The sequence below is a fragment of the Delphinus delphis genome, chromosome 10 (genome assembly GCF_949987515.2).
Source record: "Delphinus delphis chromosome 10, mDelDel1.2, whole genome shotgun sequence".
Taxonomy (NCBI): Eukaryota; Metazoa; Chordata; class Mammalia; order Artiodactyla; family Delphinidae; genus Delphinus; species Delphinus delphis.
The window spans coordinates 47,136,931-47,160,301 of NC_082692.2; the positions used below are offsets into that span (position 1 = coordinate 47,136,931).

A 23,371-nucleotide genomic window follows, 5' to 3' on the forward strand; every position below is an offset into this window, starting at 1 on the left:
TCCTGCTCAAGAGCTGTAATGGGCTATACTTCCAAAGCCATGGGTGCAAAGGGAGCTCACTGCTGCTTGCTTCGTTTCTATATCATTTTAGTGAAATTTAGGAAATATGTGTCTTTTTTAAAGATAAGATCTATTATGAATTCGTACTGATTCATATTGATACTTCTAATTTGAATTAGTATTTTCTACTTTGTTTCTGTTTCTTCTTTCTCCCATGCTGCAAACCCTAGTTCTCAAAGACACCTATACAATTGCAAAGATGCTTTGTTCACCCTGCAATTCTAGCCAAGGTTGAGCAGCCTGGACTGAAGACACCTCAGGTGAGTCATAAATAAAAAGGCTCACTTCTTAGAAAAGGGCTCTTCCATGTTTTGACCCTTCTGTCCATCCTGCTGTGCCTCAGGCCACTTATAAGTAAGTTGCAATCATCCCATAATGACTCCTTCAAACTGCAGACATGGAGTCCCCAGATTTTAGGAGAAGCTTCAGAGGGGAGGGTGGAAATCACATGCACTTTATATGTTGTCACCACTTCTTCCACGGCCATAGTGTGGGGTGACCGTGTCATTCAAAGGCTAACGGGCTACTCCTCTATGATTGTGCAGGGGATGAAAAAGCCATTTCTGAAAAAAATTGTCACTAACTAAAAATTACACCAGAAAGGGGGAAAAACAGGTCACAAACTTTTCTCATTTAGGTTTAGACTGGGAGCAGGAGGGCTTCTTTTTGTTCATGGAGAAATATATAAATATATTTATCAATATTTATATATCAATAAAGAATAGAACCAATATAGGATATGTTATATAGAATATGTCTATCAATCTAGAATTTATTCTATATTCAACAATTATTCATTAAGCATCTACCAGGCATGGTGTACAACTCTGGGGAATCAAAGATGAACAAGATAAACTCACTACCCTTAAGTAAACAGACATGTGAACTAAATATCTTTTGAATAAAAAGCTATTTAAAACACAAAGATATGAGTGAAAAAGTGATTGAAGCATAGAGGGGGAGATTAATTCTGCACAAGGAAAATTAAGAAAAGTGTTAATGGAGGAGCTGGTTAATATCCCAGGCTTCCAATTTCTTTAGCTCATAGGAGGCGAGGCCTGCCCCTGATTATAGGGTACACTTCATAAGCATATGAACCACCACAGGCTTATAATATCAGATGAGGAGACCATAGCATTCTTCATAGGATAATTTAATCTGTGTCTTAACCCAGTTGAAAGGAGGATGAATCTATGGCCCCTTCGGTCCCCATATGCCCCAGACTAAGAACAGAGATGAGATGCTTCTGTGAGAGATGCCACCACAGCAGAGGAAGCACACAAGGTTGGGAATGGGTGGCACAGCTAAACAAAAGAAGGAAAAGAAAGACACCAAGGAAGGAGGCCAAACTGAAAACCTAAGTCACAAAAGAGATGATGATTTGCGCTAAGGACAGGCACTGCTGGAAACACGGAGCAGGGACAGGTCGCAGCCCCCTTCACGTCTCAGTTTGCAGCAGGCTCCTTCCTCTCATAAAGCTAGGATTTCTGTTAAAATAAATGTGTGTACAAACTGGATTATTCTGAATATCATTTTAATAAGAATATAAAACTTATCAATATGTAACGTTTTCATGGGAGACTTGAGCTTCTGTCTTTAAAATCTATTTATTGGTATTCATGATGCAATATGTGAATATTCTACAATAAATATCTGAAGTCTCTTCCACTTCTGTTTTGATCTCCCCTAGCTTTGTTTCTCGGCCTTATTTGCCAAGACAACCCATAAAATCTCTAATCTCAGATGAGGTAGGGTTTATGTTTTGTTTACCTGCAGCTATGCGTTTTTTTCCCCATCTCCTGTTTGTGTATGTGCAGACACCACTGATGTAAGGCAAAAAAGCAAAAACATACGGTTTGCATTTCTTATCAAAGAACCTATATGACCATTAGCATAACTGATGCTACCTTGGGCCCATACAGCTCCTCCTGTCCTCCCGCTGACCCTATCCAGGACTGTACCACACAATAAATCACTTCTCTGTCATTAGGAGCTTTGTAGTTAAGAGACATTGTTTAATAATCATTAGGACCAGGTGGCCTCCATGCTCTGTTAGTCCCTAAACAATGATGAAGACCTTTGCTGACGTATTCCCAGCGCCCACGAGACAGTTACCCATTCATAAAACTTGACTTAGGAAGGCACGTCCTATTTCCGAGCAGCCCCCCAACTCCTTGGTTAACTATAAAACTGTCCCAATGTCCCCTCTCAGAGGTGTGGAGTGCAGCTGTGAATGCTTCTGGGTCATTGTCCACCTGATCCAGATCCCACCCTGTAACTTATCCTGTAATAAACTGGTCCATTGATTACATGGAGCTGCCTGCCTCGATTTTCTGTCTCAAGATACCTTCTCAGTTCAGTGGGCACTTTTGGTTCCCTCTGTCTTCCAACATTGCCCAAATTATGAGTTAATTTATACTACAGATTGGATACAGTAAAAGAAAAAGAAACCTTAAAGAAAAAGTTCATTGGCAGCATGCTTGTGCCAAAGTTTAAGTATATGCTGAAGTTTTTAAAAAATACACAAAATTGGAGTGGGATCAAGCATCTTTACACAACTGGGCCCAAGCTATTTGGGTCTTGTGTCTTTCTGGGACAGGAGAATGGGAGCCTGTGACCACCTCAAAATGGCTACTGACCAGGTCAAACGGATTTCCTATTGCCAAGTTGTGTTAACCAGAAATAAACAATTTTCTTTCTGTCTGGTTGATTTAATCTCTTTGTGATTTAGTTTCCTTATGTAAGAATAGAACTATTTACCAGTACCCAAAGTCTAGGAGACCATAGAATGTTGAAGATGAAAAGAACCTTAGAAATTGTTCGTTCCACCCTCATAGGTGATAAAAATCATGGCCTCAGATGGTTAACTGACTTTTTCAGAGTTGCAAATCTCAATTTAGGGGCTATGTTGGTACCCCGATCTTGAACTGCCAGCTTCCAGAACCATAAGCAATAAATTCTTGCTGTTTATAAACTCCACACTTTATGGTATTTTTACTATAACAGCCCAAATGGACTAAGACAAACATTGATAATATCCTTTAGTAGAGGGCAGAGCTTTAAATAGAGGATACAAACACAGGAGGTATAAAATTTAATTCTCATGATGTTTTTTTGTTAGTCAAAGAAGAATTCCTTTATATAGAATACTATACCTTTTTAATTTCAGATTTCAAATTACAAGGGTTACTCTGCTGGCTGAAGAGGGATTTCTTGAATCTCTCTATAACCCTTCTTTTCAAATTGTGGTGCAAAGCTGGAGGAAGCTGCATAAAATGAGAAAATCATTATAAGCACATTGTTAACTATGTATAGCTGACTCCCAGGAAGAATTTGTGAGGGTAGCAATATTCACTCAACAGGACTAAATAAGAATTTAAATTTTACTCCAAATAGCATGACTGAACGTTACAATTTTTCATTCTACAATCCAGAAGAAACACATTACTCTGCTCTCTTTCAAAAGGCTACTTCTAATTATGTTACTGTTCTTTCATTTTATTTATATTATTTTTTCATAGAATGACTAAATTATATATTAGTTGCGTGTATAAATTGAATTTTGTAAACAACAGACTTACAAGGAAAGATGCATTCTATGAATGCTTAAGTGCTTGTATCATGCCCAGAACCATGCTGAACACTCTCATTATGGTCCTTGTCCTGAAGGATCTGACACTTTGGACCAGGAAGCATACATCTGCATTAGTACAGAGTCAGAGGCCTGCTTCTGAATATACAGCTGGAGAGAGATCAGATTGGAGGGGCCAAACTTATCAAGAAGAGAGAGAAATGAATTTGTATCCATTAGGGCTCAGCAGGATGAGTTAGATTTAATAAGTAAATAGTAGGAAGCCACAGGTTTGAGTGGAGAAGGTAAGGGAAAGTTCCTCAAGACAGAGTTTTGGTCTTGATAATTCCCTACTGTTACCCCCCAGAAGTTGCCACTCCCTACGTCAAACACCAAAGGGCAGTGTTGGCCCAGGACCTTCTAGTTGATGCCCAGCATGATTCTACCTGTCAAGGGGAAAGGTAGCAGCCCTTTCTGACATACCTCACTGTCTGCTACAGCACCAATGCGTCCTTCAAAAGTGACCTACCCTGGTTGTGGCAGCCATCACTATAACATTAATTCAGATACTCTTAAAACCTTGCTCTTCATATAACTTGATAAGCCTCTAGTTAACTTAGAATTGCTTTTACTACTCCTGATGGTTTGAATTAATCCTCACAAAAACTTTCTTGCATAAGTTAATATTCAATCAACTTAAGATTCATATACAGGGCAGTATTAGAAAGCTACTGTATCTTATCAGAATAATTATCACAAGCGACAGCACCCTATCTTTAAAGTTTTCATGGAAGAATTAAAAATTTTTCACAGAATGATGACTCACACATAATTTAAAACTGCAGATGATATTTATATATATAAAAATTATAATACTAAGAATAAAATTACTAATACCTATGACTTGTATGTGCCAGGCACTATGGTTACTCTTTCATGTGCATTAGCTCACTTTTTTCTCGACAATAAACTTATAAAGCAGGTACTATCCTATAGGTGAGGAAATCAGACCTTATATAACACTCAAGATACTTTCTGAGGTAGTGAGTCTACCAGCACAACTATTGTTCGAGAGCAAATACCATCCACTAGCATTACACTAGTATAGCACTTTATAAACATTTCACATACTTTATTTCCTTTATCACAATAGTCCCATAAGCTACCTGAATTTTACTGATGAAGAAACTGATTCTAGAGAAGGTAATGATTCCTTCAATGTCACAAGTCTAAAAGGGTGGTTTTTGTTTGTTTTTATCATACCAAATAAAATAACAGCAGAAAAAAAGAGAAATCTTATACATTTATATTGTAGGTTTTCTCAAACATAATATATGGATTCTTTCTAAAGAACTAGTATCTCCAAAAATAGATTGGCAGACCATCAGTAGCCCACAGGGCCCCCTTTGATAGTGACTCAAACAATATATTTTCTATTGAAAAAAGTTATTTTGACATATTACTATTTAAGAGGAGATTGGTATATGTGGATTTTTAAAGCATTTATTTAACATAACAATCAAATCTTTACTATAGAGTTAAATCCAAACCTTAGTTGCCTGCACAGGTTCTACCTAAGCAATAACACATAAAGACTCCTACTAAAAGATAATGTATGTACTTTAGTCACCTTGTATGCTCAAAGATCGATTTTGGTTTCCAGCAATGGAAATGAACCACTGATTTCATTCTCAGCTTAGGGTCTGAAGATTCCCATCTTATTTATTTATTTATTTTAATATCTTTATTGGAGTATAATTGCTTTACAATAGTGTGTTAGTTTCTGCTTTATAACAAAGTGAATCAGTTATACATATACACATGTTCTCATATATCTTCCCTCCTACCTCTCCCTCCCTCCCACCTTCCCTATCCCACCCCTCTAGGTGGTCACAAACCACCTAGCTGATCTCCCTGTGCTACAGGGCTGCTTCCCACTAGCTATCCACTTTACGCTTGGTAGTGTATGTATGTCCATGCCACTCTCTCACCTCATCACAGCCTCCCCCTCCCCCTCCCCATATCCTAAAGTCCATGCTTTAGTAGGTCTGTGTCTTTATTCCCGTCTTACCCCTAGGTTCTTCATGACCTCTTTTTCTTTTTCTTAGATTCCGTACATATGTGTTAGCATATGATATTTGTTTTCCTCTTTCTGACATACTTCGCTCTGTAAGACAGACTCTAGGTCCATCCACCTCACCACAAATAACTCAGTTTCGTTACTTTATATGGCTGAGTAATATTCCAATGTATATATGTGCCACATCTTCTTTATCAATTCATCTGTTGGGGGACATTTAGGCTGCTTCCATATCCCGGCTATTGTAAATAGAGCTGCAATGAACATTTTGGTACATGACTCATTTTGAATTATGGTTTTCTCAGGGTATATGACCAGTAGTGGGATTGCTGGGTCATATGGTAGTTCTATTTGTAGTTTTTAAAGAAACCTCCACACTGTTCTCCATAGTGGCTGTATCAACTTACATTCCCACCAACAGTGCAAGAGGGTTCCCTTTTCTCCACACCCTCTCCAGCATTTATTGTTTCTAGATTTTTTGATGATGGCCATTCTGACTGGTGAGAGATGATATCTCATTGTAGTTTTGATTTGCATTTCTCTAATGATTGATGACATTGAGCATTCTTTCATGTCTTTGTTGGCAATCTGTATATCTTCTTTGGAGAAATGTCTATTTAGGTCTTCTGCCTATTTTTGGATTGGTTTGTTTGTTTTTTTGTTATTGAGCTGCATGAGTTGCTTATAAATTTATGAGTTTAATCCTTTGTCAGTTGCTTCATTTGAAAATATTTTCTTCCATTCTGAGGGTTGTCTTTTGGTCTTGTTTATGGTTTCCTTCACTGTGCAAAAGCTTTTAAGATTCATTAGGTCCCAATTGTTTATTTTTGTTTTTATTTCCATTTCTCTAGAAGGTGGGTCAAAAAGGATCTTGCTGTGATTTATGTCATAGAATGTGCCACCTAGGTTTTCCTCTAAGAGTTTTATACTGTCTGGCCTTACATTTAGGTCTTCAATACATTTTGAGTTTATTTTTGTGTATGGTGTTAGGGAGTGTTCTAATTTCATACTTTTACTTGTACCTGTACAGTTTTCTCAGCACCACTTATTGAAGAGGCTGTCTTTTCTCCACTGTATATTCTTGCCTCCTTTATCAAAGATAAGGTGACCACATGTTTGTGAGTTTATCTCTGGGCTTTCTATCCTGTTCCATTGATCTATATTTCTGTTCTTGTGCCAGTACCATACTGTCTTGATTACTGTAGCTTTGTAGTATAGTCTGAAGTCAGGGAGTCTGATTCCTCCAGCCTCATTTTTCATTCTCAAGATTGCTTTGGCTATTTGGGGTCTTTTGTGTTTCCATACAAATTGTGAAATATATATATATATTTTTTTGCAGTACGTGGGCCTCTCACTGTTGTGGCCTCTCCCATTGTGGAGCACAGGCTCCGGATGCACAGGCCCAGCAGCCATGGCTCACAGGCCCAGTCACTCTGCGGCATGTGGGATTCTCCCAGACTGGGGCATGAACCCATGTCCCCTGCATCGGCAGGCGGACTCTCAACCACTGCGCCACCAGGGAAGGCCAAATTTTGAAATCTTTCTTCTAGTTCTGTGAAAAATGCCAGTGGTAGTTTGATAGGGATTGCATTGAATCTGTAGATTCCTTTGGGTAGTAGAGTCATCTTCACAATGTTGATTCTTCCAATCCAAGAACGTGGTATATCTCCCCATCTGTGGCATTATCTTTAATTTCTTTCAGCAGTGTCTTATAGTTTTCTGCATACAGGTCTTTTGTCTCCTTAGGTAGTTTTATCCCTAGATATTTTATTCTTTTTGTTGCAATGGTAAATGGCAGTGTTTTCTTAATTTTACTTTCAGATTTTTCATCATTAGTGTATACGAATGTGAGAGATTTCTGTGCATTAATTTTGTATCCAGCTACTTTACCGAATTCATTGTTTAGCTCTAGTAGTTTTCTAGTAACATCTTTAGGATTCTCTATGTATAGTATCATGGCATCTGCAAACAGTGACAGTTTTACTTCTTCGTTTCCAATTTGGATTCCTTTTCTTTCTTTTTCTTCTCTGATTGATGTGACTAGAACTTGCAAAACTATGTTGAATAAAAGTGGTGAGAGTGGGCAACCTTGTCTTGTTCCTGATCTTAGTGGAAATGCTTTCAGTTTTTCACCATTGAGGACGATATTGGCTGTGAGTTTGTCATATATGGCCTTTATTATGTAGAGGAAAGCTCCCTCTATGCCGACTTTCTGCAGGGTTTTAAAATTATAAATGGGTGTTGAATTTTGTCAAAAGCTTTCTCTGCATCTATTGAGAGGATCTTACGGTTTTTCTCCTTGATTTATTAATATGGTGTATCACGTTGATTGATTTGCGTAATTTGAAGAATCCTTCCATTCTTGGCATAAACCCCACTTGATCTTGGTGTATGATCCTTTTAATGTGCTGTTGGATGCTGTTTGCTAGTATTTTGTTCAGGAATTTTGCAACTAGGTTCATCTGTGATATTGGCCTGTAGTTTTCTTTCTTTGTGACTTCTTTTCTGGTGTTAGTTTCAGGGTGATGGTGGCCTTGTAGAATGAGTTTGGGAGTGTTCCTCCCTCTGCTCTATTTTGGAAGAGTTTGAGAAGGATAGGTGTTACCTCTTCTCCAAATGTTTGATAGAATTCGCCTGTGAATCCATCTGGTCCTGGGCTTTTGTTTGTTGGAAGGTTTTTTTTTTTTTTTTAACATCTTTATTGGGGTATAATTGCTTTACAATGGTGTGTTAGTTTCTGCTTTATAACAAAGTGAATCAGTCATACATAAACATATGTTCCCATATGTCTTCCCTCTTGCGTCTCCCTCCCTCCCACCCTCCCTATTCCACCCCTCCAGGCTGTCACAAAGCACCGAGCCAATATCCCTGTGCCATGCGGCTGCTTCCCACTAGCTATCTACCTTACTACGTTTGTTAGTGTGTATATGCCCATGACTCTCTCTCGCCCTGTCACAGCTCACCCTTCCCCCTCCCCATAACCTCAAGTCCGTTCTCTAGGAGGTCTGCGTCTTTATTCCTGCTTTACCACTAGGTTCTTCATGACATTTTTTTCCTTAAATTCCATATATATGTGTTAGCATACGGTATTTGTCTTTTTCTTTCTGACTTACTTCACTCTGTATGACAGACTCTAGGTCTATCCACCTCATTACAAATAGCTCAATTTCGTTTCTTTTTATGGCTGAGTAATATTCCATTGTATATATGTGTCACATCTTCTTTATCCATTCATCCGATGATGGGCACTTAGGTTGTTTCCATCTCCGGGCTATTGTAAATAGAGCTGCAATGAACATTTTGGTACATGACTCTTTTTGAATTTTGGTTTTCTCAGGGTATATGCCCAGTAGTGGGATTGCTGGGTCATATGGTAGTTCTATTTGTAGTTTTTAAGGAACCTCCATACTGTTCTCCAGTGGCTGAACCAATTCACATTCCCACCAGCAGTGCAAGAGTGTTCCCTTTTCTCCACACCCTCTCCAGCATTTATGGTTTCTAGATTTTTTGATGATGGCCATTCTGACTGGTGTGAGATGATATCTCATTGTAGTTTTGATTTGCATTTCTCTAATGATTAATGATGTTGAGCATTCTTTCATGTGTTTGTTGGCAGTCTGTATATCTTCTTTGGAGAAATGTCTATTTAGGTCTTCTGCCCATTTTTGGATTGGGTTGTTTGTTTTCTTGTTATTGAGCTGCATGAGCTGCTTGTAAATTTTGGAGATTAATCCTTTGTCGGTTGCTTCATTTGCAAATATTTTCTCCCATTCTGAGGGTTGTCTTTTGGTCTTGTTTCTGGTTTCCTTTGCTGTGCAAAAGCTTTGAAGCTTCATTAGGTCCCATTTGTTTATTTTTGTTTTTATTTCCATTACTCTAGGAGGTGGGTCAGAAAGGATCTTGCTGTGATTTATGTCATAGAGTGTTCTGCCTATGTTTTCCTCTAAGAGTTGATAGTTTCTGGCCTTACATTTAGGTCTTTAATCCATTTTGAGCTTATTTTTGTGTATGGTGTTAGGGAGTGATCTAATCTCATACTTTTACATGTACCTGTCCAGTTTTCCCAGCACCACTTATTGAAGAGGCTGTCCTTTCTCCACTGTACATTACTGCCACCTTTATCAAAGATAAGGTGATCATATGTGCGTGGGTTTATCTCTGGGCTTTCTATCCTGTTCCATTGATCTATCTTTCTGTTTTTGTGCCAGTACCATACCGTCTTGATAACTGTAGCTTTGTAGTATAGTCTGAAGTCAGGGAGCCTGATTCCTCCAGTTCCTTCTTTCATTCTCAAGATTGCTTTGGCTATTCGGGGTCTTTTGTGTTTCGATATAAATTGCAAAATTTTTTGTTCTAGTTCTGTGAAAAATGCCAGTGGTAGTTTGATAGGGATTGCATTGAATCTATAGATTGCTTTGGGTAGTAGAGTCATTTTCACAACGTTGATTCTTCCAATCCAAGAACATGGTATATCTCTCCATCTATTTGTATCATCTTTAATTTCTTTCATCAGTGTCTTATAATTTTCTGCATATAGGTCTTTTGTCTCCTTAGGTAGGTTTATTCCTAGATATTTTATTCTTTTTGTTGCAATGGTAAATGGGAGTGTTTTCTTGATTTCACTTTCAGATATTTCATCATTAGTATATAGGAATGCCAGAGATTTCTGTGCATTAATTTTGTATCCTGCCACTTTACCAAATTCATTGATTAGCTCTAGTAGTTTTCTGGTAGCATCTTTAGGCTTCTCTATGTATAGGATCATGTCATCTGCAAACAGTGACAGCTTTACTTCTTCTATTCCGATTTGGATTCCTTTTATTTCCTTTTCTTCTCTGATTGCTGTGGCTAAAACTTCCAAAACTATGTTGAATAAGAGTGGTGAGAGTGGGCAACCTTGTCTTGTTCCTGATCTTAGTGGAAATGCTTTCAGTTTTTCACCATTGAGGATGATGTTTGCTGTGGGCTTGTCATATATGGCCTTTATTATGTTGAGGAAAGTTCCCTCTATGCCTACTTTATGCAGGGTTTTTATCATAAATGGGTGTTGAATTTTGTCAAAAGCTTTCTCTGCATCTATTGAGATGATCATATGGTTTTTCTCCTTCAATTTGTTAATATGGTTTATCACATTGATAGATTTGCATATATTGAAGAATCCTTGCATTCCTGGAATAAACCCCACTTGATCATGGTGTATGATCCTTTTAATGCGCTGTTGGATTCTGTTTGCTAGTATTTTGTTGAGGATTTTTGCATCTATGTTCATCAGTGATATTGGCCTGTAGTTTTCTTTCTTTGTGACATCCTTGTCTGCTTTTGGTATCAAGGTGATGGTGGCCTCGTAGAAGGAGTTTGGGAGTGTTCCTCCCTCTGCTATATTTTGGAAGAGTTTGAGAAGGATAGGTGTTACCTCTTCTCTAAATGTTTGATAGAATTCACCTATGAAGCCATCTGGTCCTGGTCTTTTCTTTGTTGGAAGATTTTTAATCACAGTTTCAATTTCAGTGCTTGTGATTGGTCTGTTCATATTTTCTATTTCTTCCTGATTCAGTCTTGGCAGGTTGTGCATTTCTAAGAATTTGTCCATTTCTTCCAGATTGTCCATTTTATTGGCATAGAGTTGCTTGTAGTAATCTCTCATGATCTCTTTTATTTCTGCAGTGTCAGTTGTTACCTCTCCTTTTTCATTTCTAATTCTATTGATTTGAGTCTTCTCCCTTTTTTTCTTGATGAGTCTGGCTAGTGGTTTATCTATTTTGTTTGTCTTCTCAAAGAACCAGCTTTTAGTTTTATTGATCTTTGCTATTGTTTCCTTCATTTCTTTTTCATTTGTTTCTGATCTGATTTTTATGATTTCTTTCCTTCTGCTAGCTTTGGGGTTTTTTTGTTCTTTCTCTAATTGCTTGAGGTTAGGTTGTTTATTTGAGATGTTTCCTGCTTCTTAAGGTGGGCTTGTATTGCTATAAACTTCCTCCTTAGAACTGCTTTTGCTGCATCCCACAGGTTTTGGGTCGTTGTGTCTCCATTGTCATTTGTTTCTAGGTATTTTTTGATTTCCTCTTTGATTTCTTCAGTGATCGCTTCATTATTAAGTAGTGTATTGTTTAGCCTCCATGTGTTTGTATTTTGTACAGATCTTTTCCTGTAATTGATATCTAGTCTCATGGCGTTGTGGTCAGAAAAGATACTTGATACAATTTCAATTTTCTTAAATTTACCAAGGCTTGATTTGTGACCTAAGATATGATCTATCCTGGAGAATGTTCCATGAGCACTTGAGAAAAATGTGTATTCTGTTGTTTTTGGATGGAGTGTCCTATAAATATCAATTAAGTCCATCTTGTTTAATGTATCATTTAAAGCTTGTGTTTCTTTATTTATTTTCATTTTGGATGATCTGTCCATGGGTGAAAGTGGGGTGTTTAAGTCCCCTACTATGAATGTGTTACTGTCGATTTCCCCTTTTATGGCTGTTAGTATTTGCCTTATGTATTGAGGTGCTCCTATGTTGGGTGCATAAATATTTACAATTGTTATATCTTCTTCTTGGATCGATCCCTTGATCATTATGTAGTGTCCTTCTTTGTCTCTTTTAATAGTTCTTATTTTAAAGTCTATTTTGTCTGATATGAGAATTGCTACTCCAGCTTTCTTTTGGTTTCCATTTGCATGGAATATCTTTTTCCATCCCCTTACTTTCAGTCTGTATGTGTCTCTAGGTCTGAAGTGGGTCTCTTGTAGCCAGCATATATAAGGGTCTTGTTTTTGTATCCATTCAGCCAATCTGTGTCTTTTGGTGGGAGCATTTAGTCCATTTACATTTAAGGTAATTATCGATATGTATGTTCCTATTCCCATTTTCTAAATTGTTTTGGGTTCGTTATTATAGGTCTTTTCCTTCTCTTGTGTTTCTTGCCTAGAGAAGATCCTTTAGCATTTGTTGAAAAGCTGGTTTGGTGGTGCTGAACTCTCTCAGCTTTTGCTTGTCTGTAAAGGTTTTAATTTCTCCATCAAATCTGAATGAGATCCTTGCTGGGTAGAGTAGTCTTGGCTGCAGGTTTTTCTCCTTCATCACTTTCAGTATGTCCTGCCACTCCCTTCTGGCTTGTAGGGTTTCTGCTGAGAGATCAGCTGTTAACCTTATGGGGATTCCCTTGTGTGTTATTTGTTGTTTTTCCCTTGCTGCTTTTAATATGCTTTCTTTGTATTCAATTTTTGACAGTTTGATTAATATGTGTCTTGGCGTATTTCTCCTTGTATTTATCCTGTATGGGACTCTCTGGGCTTCCTGGACTTAACTATTTCCTTTCCCATATTAGGGAAGTTTTCAACTATAATCTCTTCAAATATTTTCTCAGTCCCTTTCTTTTTCTCTTCTTCTTCTGGAACCCCTATAATTCGAATGTTGGTGCGTTTAATGTTGTCCCAGAGGTCTCTGAGACTGTCCTCAGTTCTTTTCATTCCTTTTTCTTTATTCTGCTCTGCAGTAGTTATTTCCACTATTTTATCTTCCAGGTCACTTATCCATTCTTCTGCCTCAGTTATTCTGCTATTGATCCCATCTAGAGTACTTTTAATTTCATTTATTGTATTGTTCATCGTTGCTTGTTTCATCTTTAGTTCTTCTAGGTCCTTGTTAACTGATTCTTGCATTTTGTCCATTCTATTGTCCATTCTATCTCCAAGATTTTGGATCAACCTTACTATCATTATTCTGAATTCTTTTTCAGGTAGACTGCCTATTTCCTCTTCATTTGTTAGGTCTGGTGCATTTTTATCTTGCTCCTTTAACTGCTGTGTGTTTTTCTGTCTTCTCATTTTGCTTATCTTTCTGTGTTTGGGGTCTCCTTTTGCAGGCTGCAGGTTCATAGTTCCTCCTGTTTTTGATGTCTGTCTCCAGTGGCTAAGGTTGGTTCAGTGGGTTGTGTAGGCTTCCTGGTGGAGGGGACTAGTGCCTGTGTTGTGGTGGTTGAGGCTGGATCTTGTCTCTCTAGTGGGCAGGTTCACGTCTGGTGGTGTGTTTTGGGGTGTCTGTGGCCTTATGATTTTAGGCAGCCTCTCTGCTAATGGGTGGGGTTGTGTTCCTGTTTTGCTAGTTGTTTGGCATAGGTTTTCCAGCACTGTGGCTTGCTGGTCGTTGAGTGAAGCTGGGTGTTGGTGTTAAGATGGAGGTCTCTGGGAGATTTTCGCCATTTGATATTATGTGGAGCTGGGAGGTCTCTTGTTGACCAGTGTCCTGAAGTTGGCTCTCCTACCTCAGAGGCAGAGCCCTGCCTCCTGGCTGGAGCACCAAGAGCTTTTCATCCACAAGGCTCAGGATAAAAGGGAGAAAAAGTAGAGGGAATTAGTAGAAGTATGAGGAAAGAAAGAAGGAAAGGAGGGTAGTGTTGCAAGGTTTTTAATCACAGTTTCAATTTCAGTGCTTGTGATTGGTCTGTTCATATTTTCTATTTCTTCCTGGATCAGTCTCGGCAGGTTGTGTATTTTGAAGAATTTGTTCATTTCTTCCAGGTTGTCCATTTTATTGGCATAAGGTTTCTTGTAGTAATCTCTCATCATCTTTTTATTTCTGCAGTGTCAGTTCTTACTTCTCCATTTTCATTTCATATTCTATTGATTCGAGTCTTCTCCCTATTTTTCTTGATGAGTCTGGCTAATGGTTTATCAATTTTGTTTATCTTCTCAAAGAACCAGCTTTAGTTTTATTGGTCTTTGTTATCATTTCCTTCATTTCTTTTTCATTTATTTCTGATCTGATCTTTATGATTTCTTTCCTTCTGCTAACTTTGGGTTTTTTTTTTGTTCTTTTTTCTCTAATTGCTTTAGATGCAAGGTTAGGTTGTTTATTTGAGATGTTTCCTGTTTCTTAAGGTAGGATTGTATTGCTATAAACTTCCCTCTTAGAACTGCTTTTGCTGCATCCCATGTGTATTGTGTCATCATGTCTCCATTGTCATTTGTTTCTAGGTATTTTTTGATTTCCTCTTTGATTTCTTCAGTGATCACTTCGTTATTAAGTAGTGTATTGTTTAGCCTCCATCTGTTTGTATTTTTTACAGATCTTTTCCTGTAATTGATATCTAGTCTCATGGCGTTGTGGTCAGAAAAGATACTTGATATGATTTCAATTTTCTTAAATTTACCAAGGCTACGTTTTTAACCCAATATATGATCTATCCTGGAGAATGTTCCATGAGCACCTTTGGAAAATGTTTATTCTGTTGTTTTTGGATGAAATGTCCTATAAATATCAATTAAGTCCATCTTGTTTAATGTATCATTTAAAGCTTGTGTTTCCTTATTTATTTTCCTTTTGGATGATCTGTCCATTGGTGAAAGTGGGGTGTTAAAGTCCCCTACTATGAATGTGTTACTGTCGATTTCCCCTTTTATGGCTGTTAGTATTTGCCTTATGTATTGAGGTGCTCCTATGTTGGGTGCATAAATATTTACAATTGTTATATGTTCTTCTTGGATAGATCCCTTCATCATTATGTAGTGTCCTTCTTTGTCTCTTGTAATAGTCTTTATTTTAAAGTCTATTTTGTCTGATATGAGAATTGCCACTCCAGCTTTCTTCTGATTTCTGTATTCATGGAACATCTTTTTCCATCTCCTCACTTTCAGTTTGTATGTGTCCTTAGGTCTGAAGTAGGTCTCTTGTAGACAGCATATATATGGGTCTTCTTTTTGTATGCTCAGCCAGTCTGTGTCTTTTGGTGGGAGCATTTACATTTAAGGTAATTATCGATATGTATGTTCCTATTCCCATTTTCTTCATTGTTTTGGGCTTGTTATTGTAGGTCTTTTCCTTCTCTTGTTTTCTTGCCTAGAGAAGTTCCCTTAGCATTTGTTGTAAAGCTGGTTTGGTGGTGCTGAACTCTCTCAGCTTTTGCTTGTCTGTAAAGGTTTTAACTTCTCCATCAAATGTGAATGAGAGGGGCTTCCCTGGTGGCACAGTGGTTGAGCATCCAGCTGCCAATGCAGGGGACACAGGTTTGTGCCCCGGTCTGGGAAGGTCCCACACTCTGTGGAGCAGCTGGGCCCGTGAGCCATGGCTGCTTTACATGCATGTTTGGAGTCTGTGCTCCACAATGGGACAGGCCACAACAGTGCGAGGCCCATGTACTGCAAAAAAAATAAATAAATAAAAATAAATCTGAATGAGATCCTTGCTGGGTAGAGTAATCTTTGTTGTAGGTTTTTCTCCTTCATCACTTTAAATATGTCCTGCCACTCCCTTCTGTCTTGCAGAGTTTCTGCTGAAAGATCAGCTGTTAACCTTATGGGGATTCCCTTGTGTGTTATTTGATGTTTTTCCCTTGCTGCTTTTTTTTTTTTTTCCCTTGCTGCTTTCAATATGTTTTCTTTGTATTTAATTTTTGATAGTTTGATTAGTATGTGTCTTGGCATGTTTCTCCTTGGATTTACCCTGTATGGGACTCTCTGTGCTTCCTGTACTTGATTAACTATTTCCTTTCCCATATTAGGGAAGTTTTCAACCATAATCTCTTCAAATAATTTCTCAGTCCCTTTCTTTTTCTCTTCTTCTTCTGGGACCCCTATAATTCGAATGTTGGTGCATTTGATGTTGTCCCAGAGGTCTCTGAGACTGTCCTCAGTTCTTTTCATTCTTTTTTCTTTACTCTGCTCTACAGTAGTTATTTCCACTATTTTATCTTCCAGGTCACTTATCCTTTCTTCTGCCTCAGTTATTCTGCTATTAATCCCATCTAGATTATTTTAAATTTCATTTATTGTGTTGTTGATCATTGCTTGTTTCCTCTTTAGCTCTTCTAGGTCCTTGTTAAATGTTTCTTGCATTGTCTCTATTCTATTTCCAAGATTTTGGATCATCTTTACTATCATTATTCTGAATTCTTGTTTAGGTAGACTGCCTGTTTCCTCTTCATTTGTTAGGTCTCGTTGGTTTTTACCTTGCTCCTTCATCTGTGTGTTTTTCTGTCTTCTCATTTTGCTTATGTTACTGTGTTTGGGGTCTCCTTTTTGCAGGCTGCAGGTTCGTAGTTTCCGTTGCTTTTGGTGTCTGTCCCCAGTGGCTAAGGTTGGTTCAGTGGGTTGTGTAGGTCTCCTGGTTGAGGGTACTAGTGCCTGTGCTCTGGTGGATGAGGCTGGATCTTGTCTCTCTGGTGGGCAGGTCCACGTCTGGTGGTGTGTTTTGGGGTGTCTGTGGCCTTATTATGATTTTAGGCAGCCTCTCTGCTAATGGTTGGGGTTTTGTTCCTGTCTTGCTAGTTGTTTGGCATAGGGTGTGCAGCACTGTAGCTTGCTGGTCGTTGAGTGAAGCTGGGTCTTGGTGTTGAGATGGAGATACCTGGGAGATTTTCGCCATTTGATATTACTTGGAGCATGGAGGTCTCTTGTGAACCAGTGTCCTGAAATTGGCTCTCCCACCTCAGAGGCACAGCCCTGATGCCTGGCTGGAGCACCAAGAGCCTGTCCACATGGCTCAGAATAAAAGGGAGGAAAAATAGAAGGAAAGAAAGAAAGAAAGAGGATAAAATAAAATAAAGTAAGATAAAATAAAATAGTTACAAAATAAAAGTAATTATTAAGAAAACAAATATTTTTAAGTAAAAAGAAAAAAACCCCAGACAGTCAGAACCATAGGACAAATGGTGAAAGCAAAGCCATACAGACAAAATCTCACACAGTAGCATACACATACACACTCACAAAAAGTGGAAAAGAGGAGAAAATAATATATCTTGCTCCCAAAGTCAACCTCCTCAATTTGGGATGATTCATTCGTTGTCTATTCAGGTATTCCACAGATTCAGCGTACTTCAAGTTGATTGTGGAGCTTTAATCTGCTGCTTCTGAGGCTGCTGGGAGAAATTTCCCTTTTTCTTCTTTGTTCACAGAGCTCCCATGTTTCAGCTTTGGATTTGGCCCTGCGTCTGCGTGTAGCCCACCTGAGGGCATCTGTTCTTCACTCAGACAGGATGGGGTTAAAGGAGCCTCTGATTCGGTGGTTCTGACTCACTCAGGCTGGCGGGAGGGTGGGGTACAGATGTAGGGTGAGCCTGTGGCGGCAGAGCCCGGCATGACCTTGCACCAGCCTGAGGTGTGCACTGTGTGTTCTCCCGGGGAACTTGTCCCTGGATCACAGGACCCTGGCAGTGGCGGGCTGCACAGGCTCCCCAGAGGGGAGGTGCAGATAGTGAACTGTGCTCGCACACAGACTTCTTGGTGGCGGCAGCAGCAGCCTGTGTCTCATGCCCGTTCCTGGGATCTGCGCTGATAGCCGCAGCTTGCGCCTGTCTCTGGAGCTCCTTTAAGCAGCGTTCTTAATCCCCTCTCCTCGCGCACCAGGAAACAAAGAGGCAAGAAAATGTCTCTTGTCTCTTCAGCAGCTCCAGACTTCTCCCAGACTCCCTCCAGGCTAGCCGTGGTGCACTAACCCCTTCAGGCTGTGTTCCCGCTGCCAGTACTCTCCCAGCATCAGACCAAAGTCTGAGCCTCAGCTCCCAGCTCCGCCCGTCCCCGTGGGTGAACAGAGAAGCCTCTCGGGCTGGTGAGTGCTGGTCGGCACCGATTCTCTGTGCGGCAATCTCCCCGCTTTGCCCTCCTCACCACTGTTGCTGCGCTCTCCTCCATGGCTCTGAAGCTTCCCCCCTCCGCCACCCGCAGTCTCTGCCCATGAAGGGGCTTCTAGTGTGTGGAAACCTTTCCTCCTTCACAGCTCCCTCCCACTGGTGCAGGTCCAGTCCCTATTCTTTTGTCTCCTTTTTTTCTTTTTTCTTTTGCCCTACCCAGGTATGTGGGGAATTTCTTGCCTTTTGGGAGGTCTGAGGTCTTCTGCCAGCAATCAGTGGGGGTTCTATAGGAGCAGGTCCACGTGTAGATGTATTTCTGATGTATCTGTTGGGAGGAAGGTGATCTCCATGTCTTACTCTTCCACGATCTTCTCCAGCAGACCCCATCTTATTTTTGATGAAAACAGATGTCAACTCACTGAAGGCAGAGTTAGGATGCTAACATCCTGTCTTTTAAAATAGTTGCTTTTAGATATTTTCCACATATCTCTCTCCATGGAAACTGGATAAGGCCACCACCAGCCAAAAGTAAGCAGTTTCCCATTTAAAGTCACTTGTTGGTTGTCAGAAGGGATCTGGCTCTGCAATTCAGGGTGCTACCACAGCTTAAGTCTGCAGGAATTTAGTAAATAAATATGTGAACAAGAAGGGTTTTTTGTTTGTTTGTCCGTTCAGTTTTACTTTCAGAAGTTTTCCTTTGCAATTACGGAACAGAAAAAATTGACCTTGGTCTTTAAGCTTTGGTAAATATGTGAGAGTAATGTTTAGACTTGTATTTATCTCCTTTATTTGAAAGGCAGTGACTTTGTTTAGCACTGTAATTTAAGGTTCCCCAAAGAGGAATCATTCCTTACTATGAGCAATGTCATAAACTTAAGTATTCTGGAAATACATTTTTACAACCACCGTGGTTATATCTTAACTTGTAGCAAGGAATTCCATCTTGCCAAAAGTATGAAATCATTTGTTATGCTGGCAGTGTAAGAACATAATAATAAGGTGTTTATAATAGTTTCATTCTTGCTTTATAATACTTTGAACTCCAATAAAGAAACAAAATACATCCATTTCAAAAGTTTTTTAATATAAAAATTAGCAGGACACGCATATGGAAATTATATTTAAATTTCAAAGGATATTTTCTTTCAATTTAGTAGTGAATCATTAAGGTAACCAACAAGCTATTTGAAGTTATTTCCATAGCACTGAAGTTAAGAATTCTTCTCCATGTATCTATATCAGTATTTAAATGGAAATGTAATTTTGAATATCTTTACTCGATAGAGATATGGAAGATTACATTTTGACTTATTAACCAATTTTCTCCCCCATCCTATGTTCTTATGCCCCTTCACCCACTTTCATTTAATCAGGTAGACAGTTCTGCAGGATTGCCTAAAGGAAAGGTTGACAGAAGAAAATGGAGAAAAGGGTAATCAGTTTTAGACTCTTGAGCCTTCAAAAGGCTGGCCCTCAGGGTAACTGAAAAGAATATCAGATTTGGTTAAAAAATTTTTAAACCCCCAAAAATAACCCAAATATGATAGATAAGAGCCAGGCTACTCTCCAGGCTGGGCAGAAGTCAAAGGGGAAACAGTGAGAAGTTAGAGGTGGGCAGGTCCCAAATAAGTCCCTTGTTGAGCCCCCAGGCTAACTGTGCCAGTTGTAAGTTTGTTTACTCTCAGCTCCAAATCCACCTTCATTGCCCTGCTTGTGACACTGGAACATATATCCCTTGTCAGCTGGCTGGATGTTCAGCTCTCTCTGCAGAGGGCACTAGTGGAGGATGGAGCCTGTCTTTCTGGTTCCAGTGATGCTCCTGCCTTGCCTTATTTTAGCAGCAGTGAATGGTCAGTAGGAATGGGGACCCCCAGCTGTGCTCACCCCCAGCCAGATTCAGTGCCACCAACCCTGCAGGCAGCTTTCCAGAGAGTTCCATGGAGCAGCACCTACCAGTGGGCAGCCTCCCCTGGTCCCAGAGAGGGCAGTTCCTAGTGGGCAATTCCCAGCACACCACTCTTACATGCTGATTTCCAGCAAGTCTACAGCACAGTACCTCAGGACATTTCTCTGGCTTTCCAGTGAGGTCTGGACCTCAGCCCAGGATGAGGGTGTCCTCTTCTATTTTGTTCCTTTCTTGGGTGCTCTGCCTCAGTCCTATAAGTAGTGACTTCCCTATCTGCTCTTCTTATAGTCTTTAGATTTCTCTTCCCCTCCTCAGTAGATAATACCCTATTATTAGTAGTAATTCTTAAACAATTCTTTTTTTTTTGTGGTACTCGGGCCTCTCACTGTTGTGGCCTCTCCCGTTGTGGAGCACAGGCTCCGGGCACGCAGGCTTAGCGGCCATGGCTCACGGGCCCAGCCACTCTGCAGCACGTGGGACCCTCCCAGACCAGGGCATGAACCCGTGTCCCCTGCTTCGGCAGGCAGACTCCCAACCACTGCGCCACCAGGGAAGCCCTTAAACAATTCTTTATGTGAAACCTTCCCTGTTGAAATCAGTTTGGTTTCTGTCCCCTGAATAGACCCTCACTGAAACAGATTTGGTTCCAGGAATGTCCAGGAGAAGCCATAGAGATGGCATTTGGAAATTGATTTGACTGTATCCTTGGAACCGAGCCCACTGTTGGGTTGTTTGCCAATAGGACAGAGGATGATAGTAATCCATGGCATGCAGTGGCCTCACAGTTAGTCAGTTGTCACCTGGATGAAGAGCCAACTGAAGCGAGTACCCTGGAAGCTTGAGTGGCTGCTACACTTGACTGTCAGGCAGTATGAAGACCACGAGGATGGTGGGGTGGGTGGGTCCTTTAGATGCACTGGGGCACTTACAGAGAGACATGACAAGCCTGGGTCCTTTAACTCTCAGCTCAATTCATAGTCTAAGAGCCAGAAAGATTCCATGTCAGCCATAATAGAATGTATTTCTTGCTACCACAGCACTGGTATGGCTGATAATCAAACACAAATCTAATTGATCAGGTTGCTGAATTACAATGTCAGCTGAATGTACATTTCACAAAGTTTCTCATGCAAAAGTTAGAAAAAAAGATTAGGATACTAAAACTCCAAGTAGGGACATGTTGTTGGACCCAGATAAAACTGACAGTCTTGAAACTCAACTCACTCTGAGCCATCATTGCCAGTGGAAGTAGCTTGAAACCCTGCATCTGAGAAGATAAGACTTCTTTTGCTTCAAAACTCTACACTAACCTCACCTAGGACAGATGAGGGGTAATATCTTAAAAAGGGATGCTCATTCCTCTTAAGACCCACAACAGTGAGCTTTAAGTCAGCAACAAGGGTCATATCTCAGTATGATCCAGAGGAACTGGTACATTTCCCTATCTGCTCTTCATCAAAAGAATTGAATCAAAAGATTTTGCTATTCCATATCAGCAGCAACCCAGAGAACATGTGCAGGAGTGGATTCTAAGGGTATCAGGCCAAGAAGGATGAAATATAGCACTATATCAAGTTGAATTCATTCAAATGTGTGTGCTTACTAGAGAGTTTAGATTTAGTATATTAGTTCATGCAACTGGAGGTATACTAAAACCTGGACTCAATGGTGGCCTACATTTAATGAGGATAAAATGCCAGAGCTTCTCTTGCTTGTGGAGGAGGAAATTCAAAGGCTTGGAGAGACAGGAATGCTGGGATAGATTTACCATGGGTGACCTGCACACTCACTTCCCAATTTCATTTAGCAAGAACACTCAGAAGCCATTTCTTTTGATACCACACAGGACCCTGTGGGGCTCCTGGGCACAAAAGGCTTTCTGTGCCCCCCATTTCTTTGATTATAGGAAATAGGTTTCATTCAGCCTCCATGACCTTCCCTGAGTTCCAACTGGCAGATTTAAGCAGTTGCTAATTAGGGAAGGGAGGGGATGCAGAGACAAGGGAGGAGCAGTCAAGAGGAACAATAGTTCAGCCTTGGGGAAGGGTCCTGGGTCCCCATTAAGGGATACACACAATATCTTTGAGCTGTTTTGCAGATACTGAAACACCCACCAGGTGGGAGAAGTTAACTGTATGCTGCCCACAAGCACGTAGACCGCAGACCGGTTGGAACCAGAAGGTTGATGATGCTGACTCCCAGTTACCTCGTCACCAACCAATCAGAAGAATGTCCACGAGCTAATGATGCCCGCTTTGAACCATTCCCATAAAACTCCTCACTACCCACTCCAGGTAGGGACACAGAGTTTTGACGGCATTAGCCTGCTGTGGCCCCCTTTGCCTGGCAAAGCAATAAAGCTATTCTTTTCTACTTCACCCAAAACTCTGTGTCCAAGATTTAATTCAGTGTCAGGGTACAGAGGCCAGGTTAGGCTTCACTTTCACTAAAGCAGTGAGAAACACATTGGAGAGGGGAGAACGAGCATCCTTGAAGACCTTACAGTTGCTCTCCTTTGTAGGCCAGATATGACACTGAAAGTACAAGGTTCCAGTGCGGATGATGTGATCCCAGAGGAGCAGAGGCCAAGAGGCAGCCCCTGACCACCAGTGACAAGTTGGGAGCATTTACCATAAAGGGTGGCAGGGATGTTTACTGTTAATGAGAATGCCTGGCCCACAGAGATCTCTGATGGTAGTTAATTGATCGGGGTGCTCTTGGGAAAGAAACATGTGGTCATCCTACTAGAGTATTCCTTAATCCATATAACAGAAAAGACACTCTAGTAACTCAAAAATGTGATTTGAGTTACTGTTGCCCTCAATTGAGAGTCACCACCTCTCAAATAGTTTCTAGACGTTGGTCAATTCAAAGACCAAATGCCCCTTAATTAGTGGGAAAGCTGGGGCTCCTTGAGGAAGGGCCCTGAAACATTGCTATACCTATGCAATAAATAAAATTTATAAAATAAATATAAAATAAATAAAATTTCCTCCAACCCTTCTCCAGAGAGCCCTGCAGCTATCTATTAGGGTGACTGCTCACAGAGAAGAAGGAAGTACACAGGCTTTCAGGGAATACTGGACACCAGTCATAAACTGACTCTATTTCCTAGAGTCTTATAATGCCACCGTGGTACACTAATCAAAATGGTTTTTTTTTTGCTTGTTTGCTTCTTTGAGGGGGGAGGC

The 23,371-nt window shown here is 40.1% G+C and overlaps 1 protein-coding gene across 1 annotated transcript in view; it reads right to left on the reverse strand.

Moving 5' to 3' along the window:
* Nucleotides 1-23,371, reverse strand: part of NEK10 (NIMA related kinase 10) — a 312,540-nt gene that overhangs the window by 24,376 nt on the left and 264,793 nt on the right. The window contains exon 34 of the mRNA XM_060021364.1: nt 3,216-3,326. Within this exon, the coding sequence (XP_059877347.1) occupies nt 3,216-3,326 (111 nt within the window). The remainder of the gene's footprint in view (nt 1-3,215; nt 3,327-23,371) is intronic.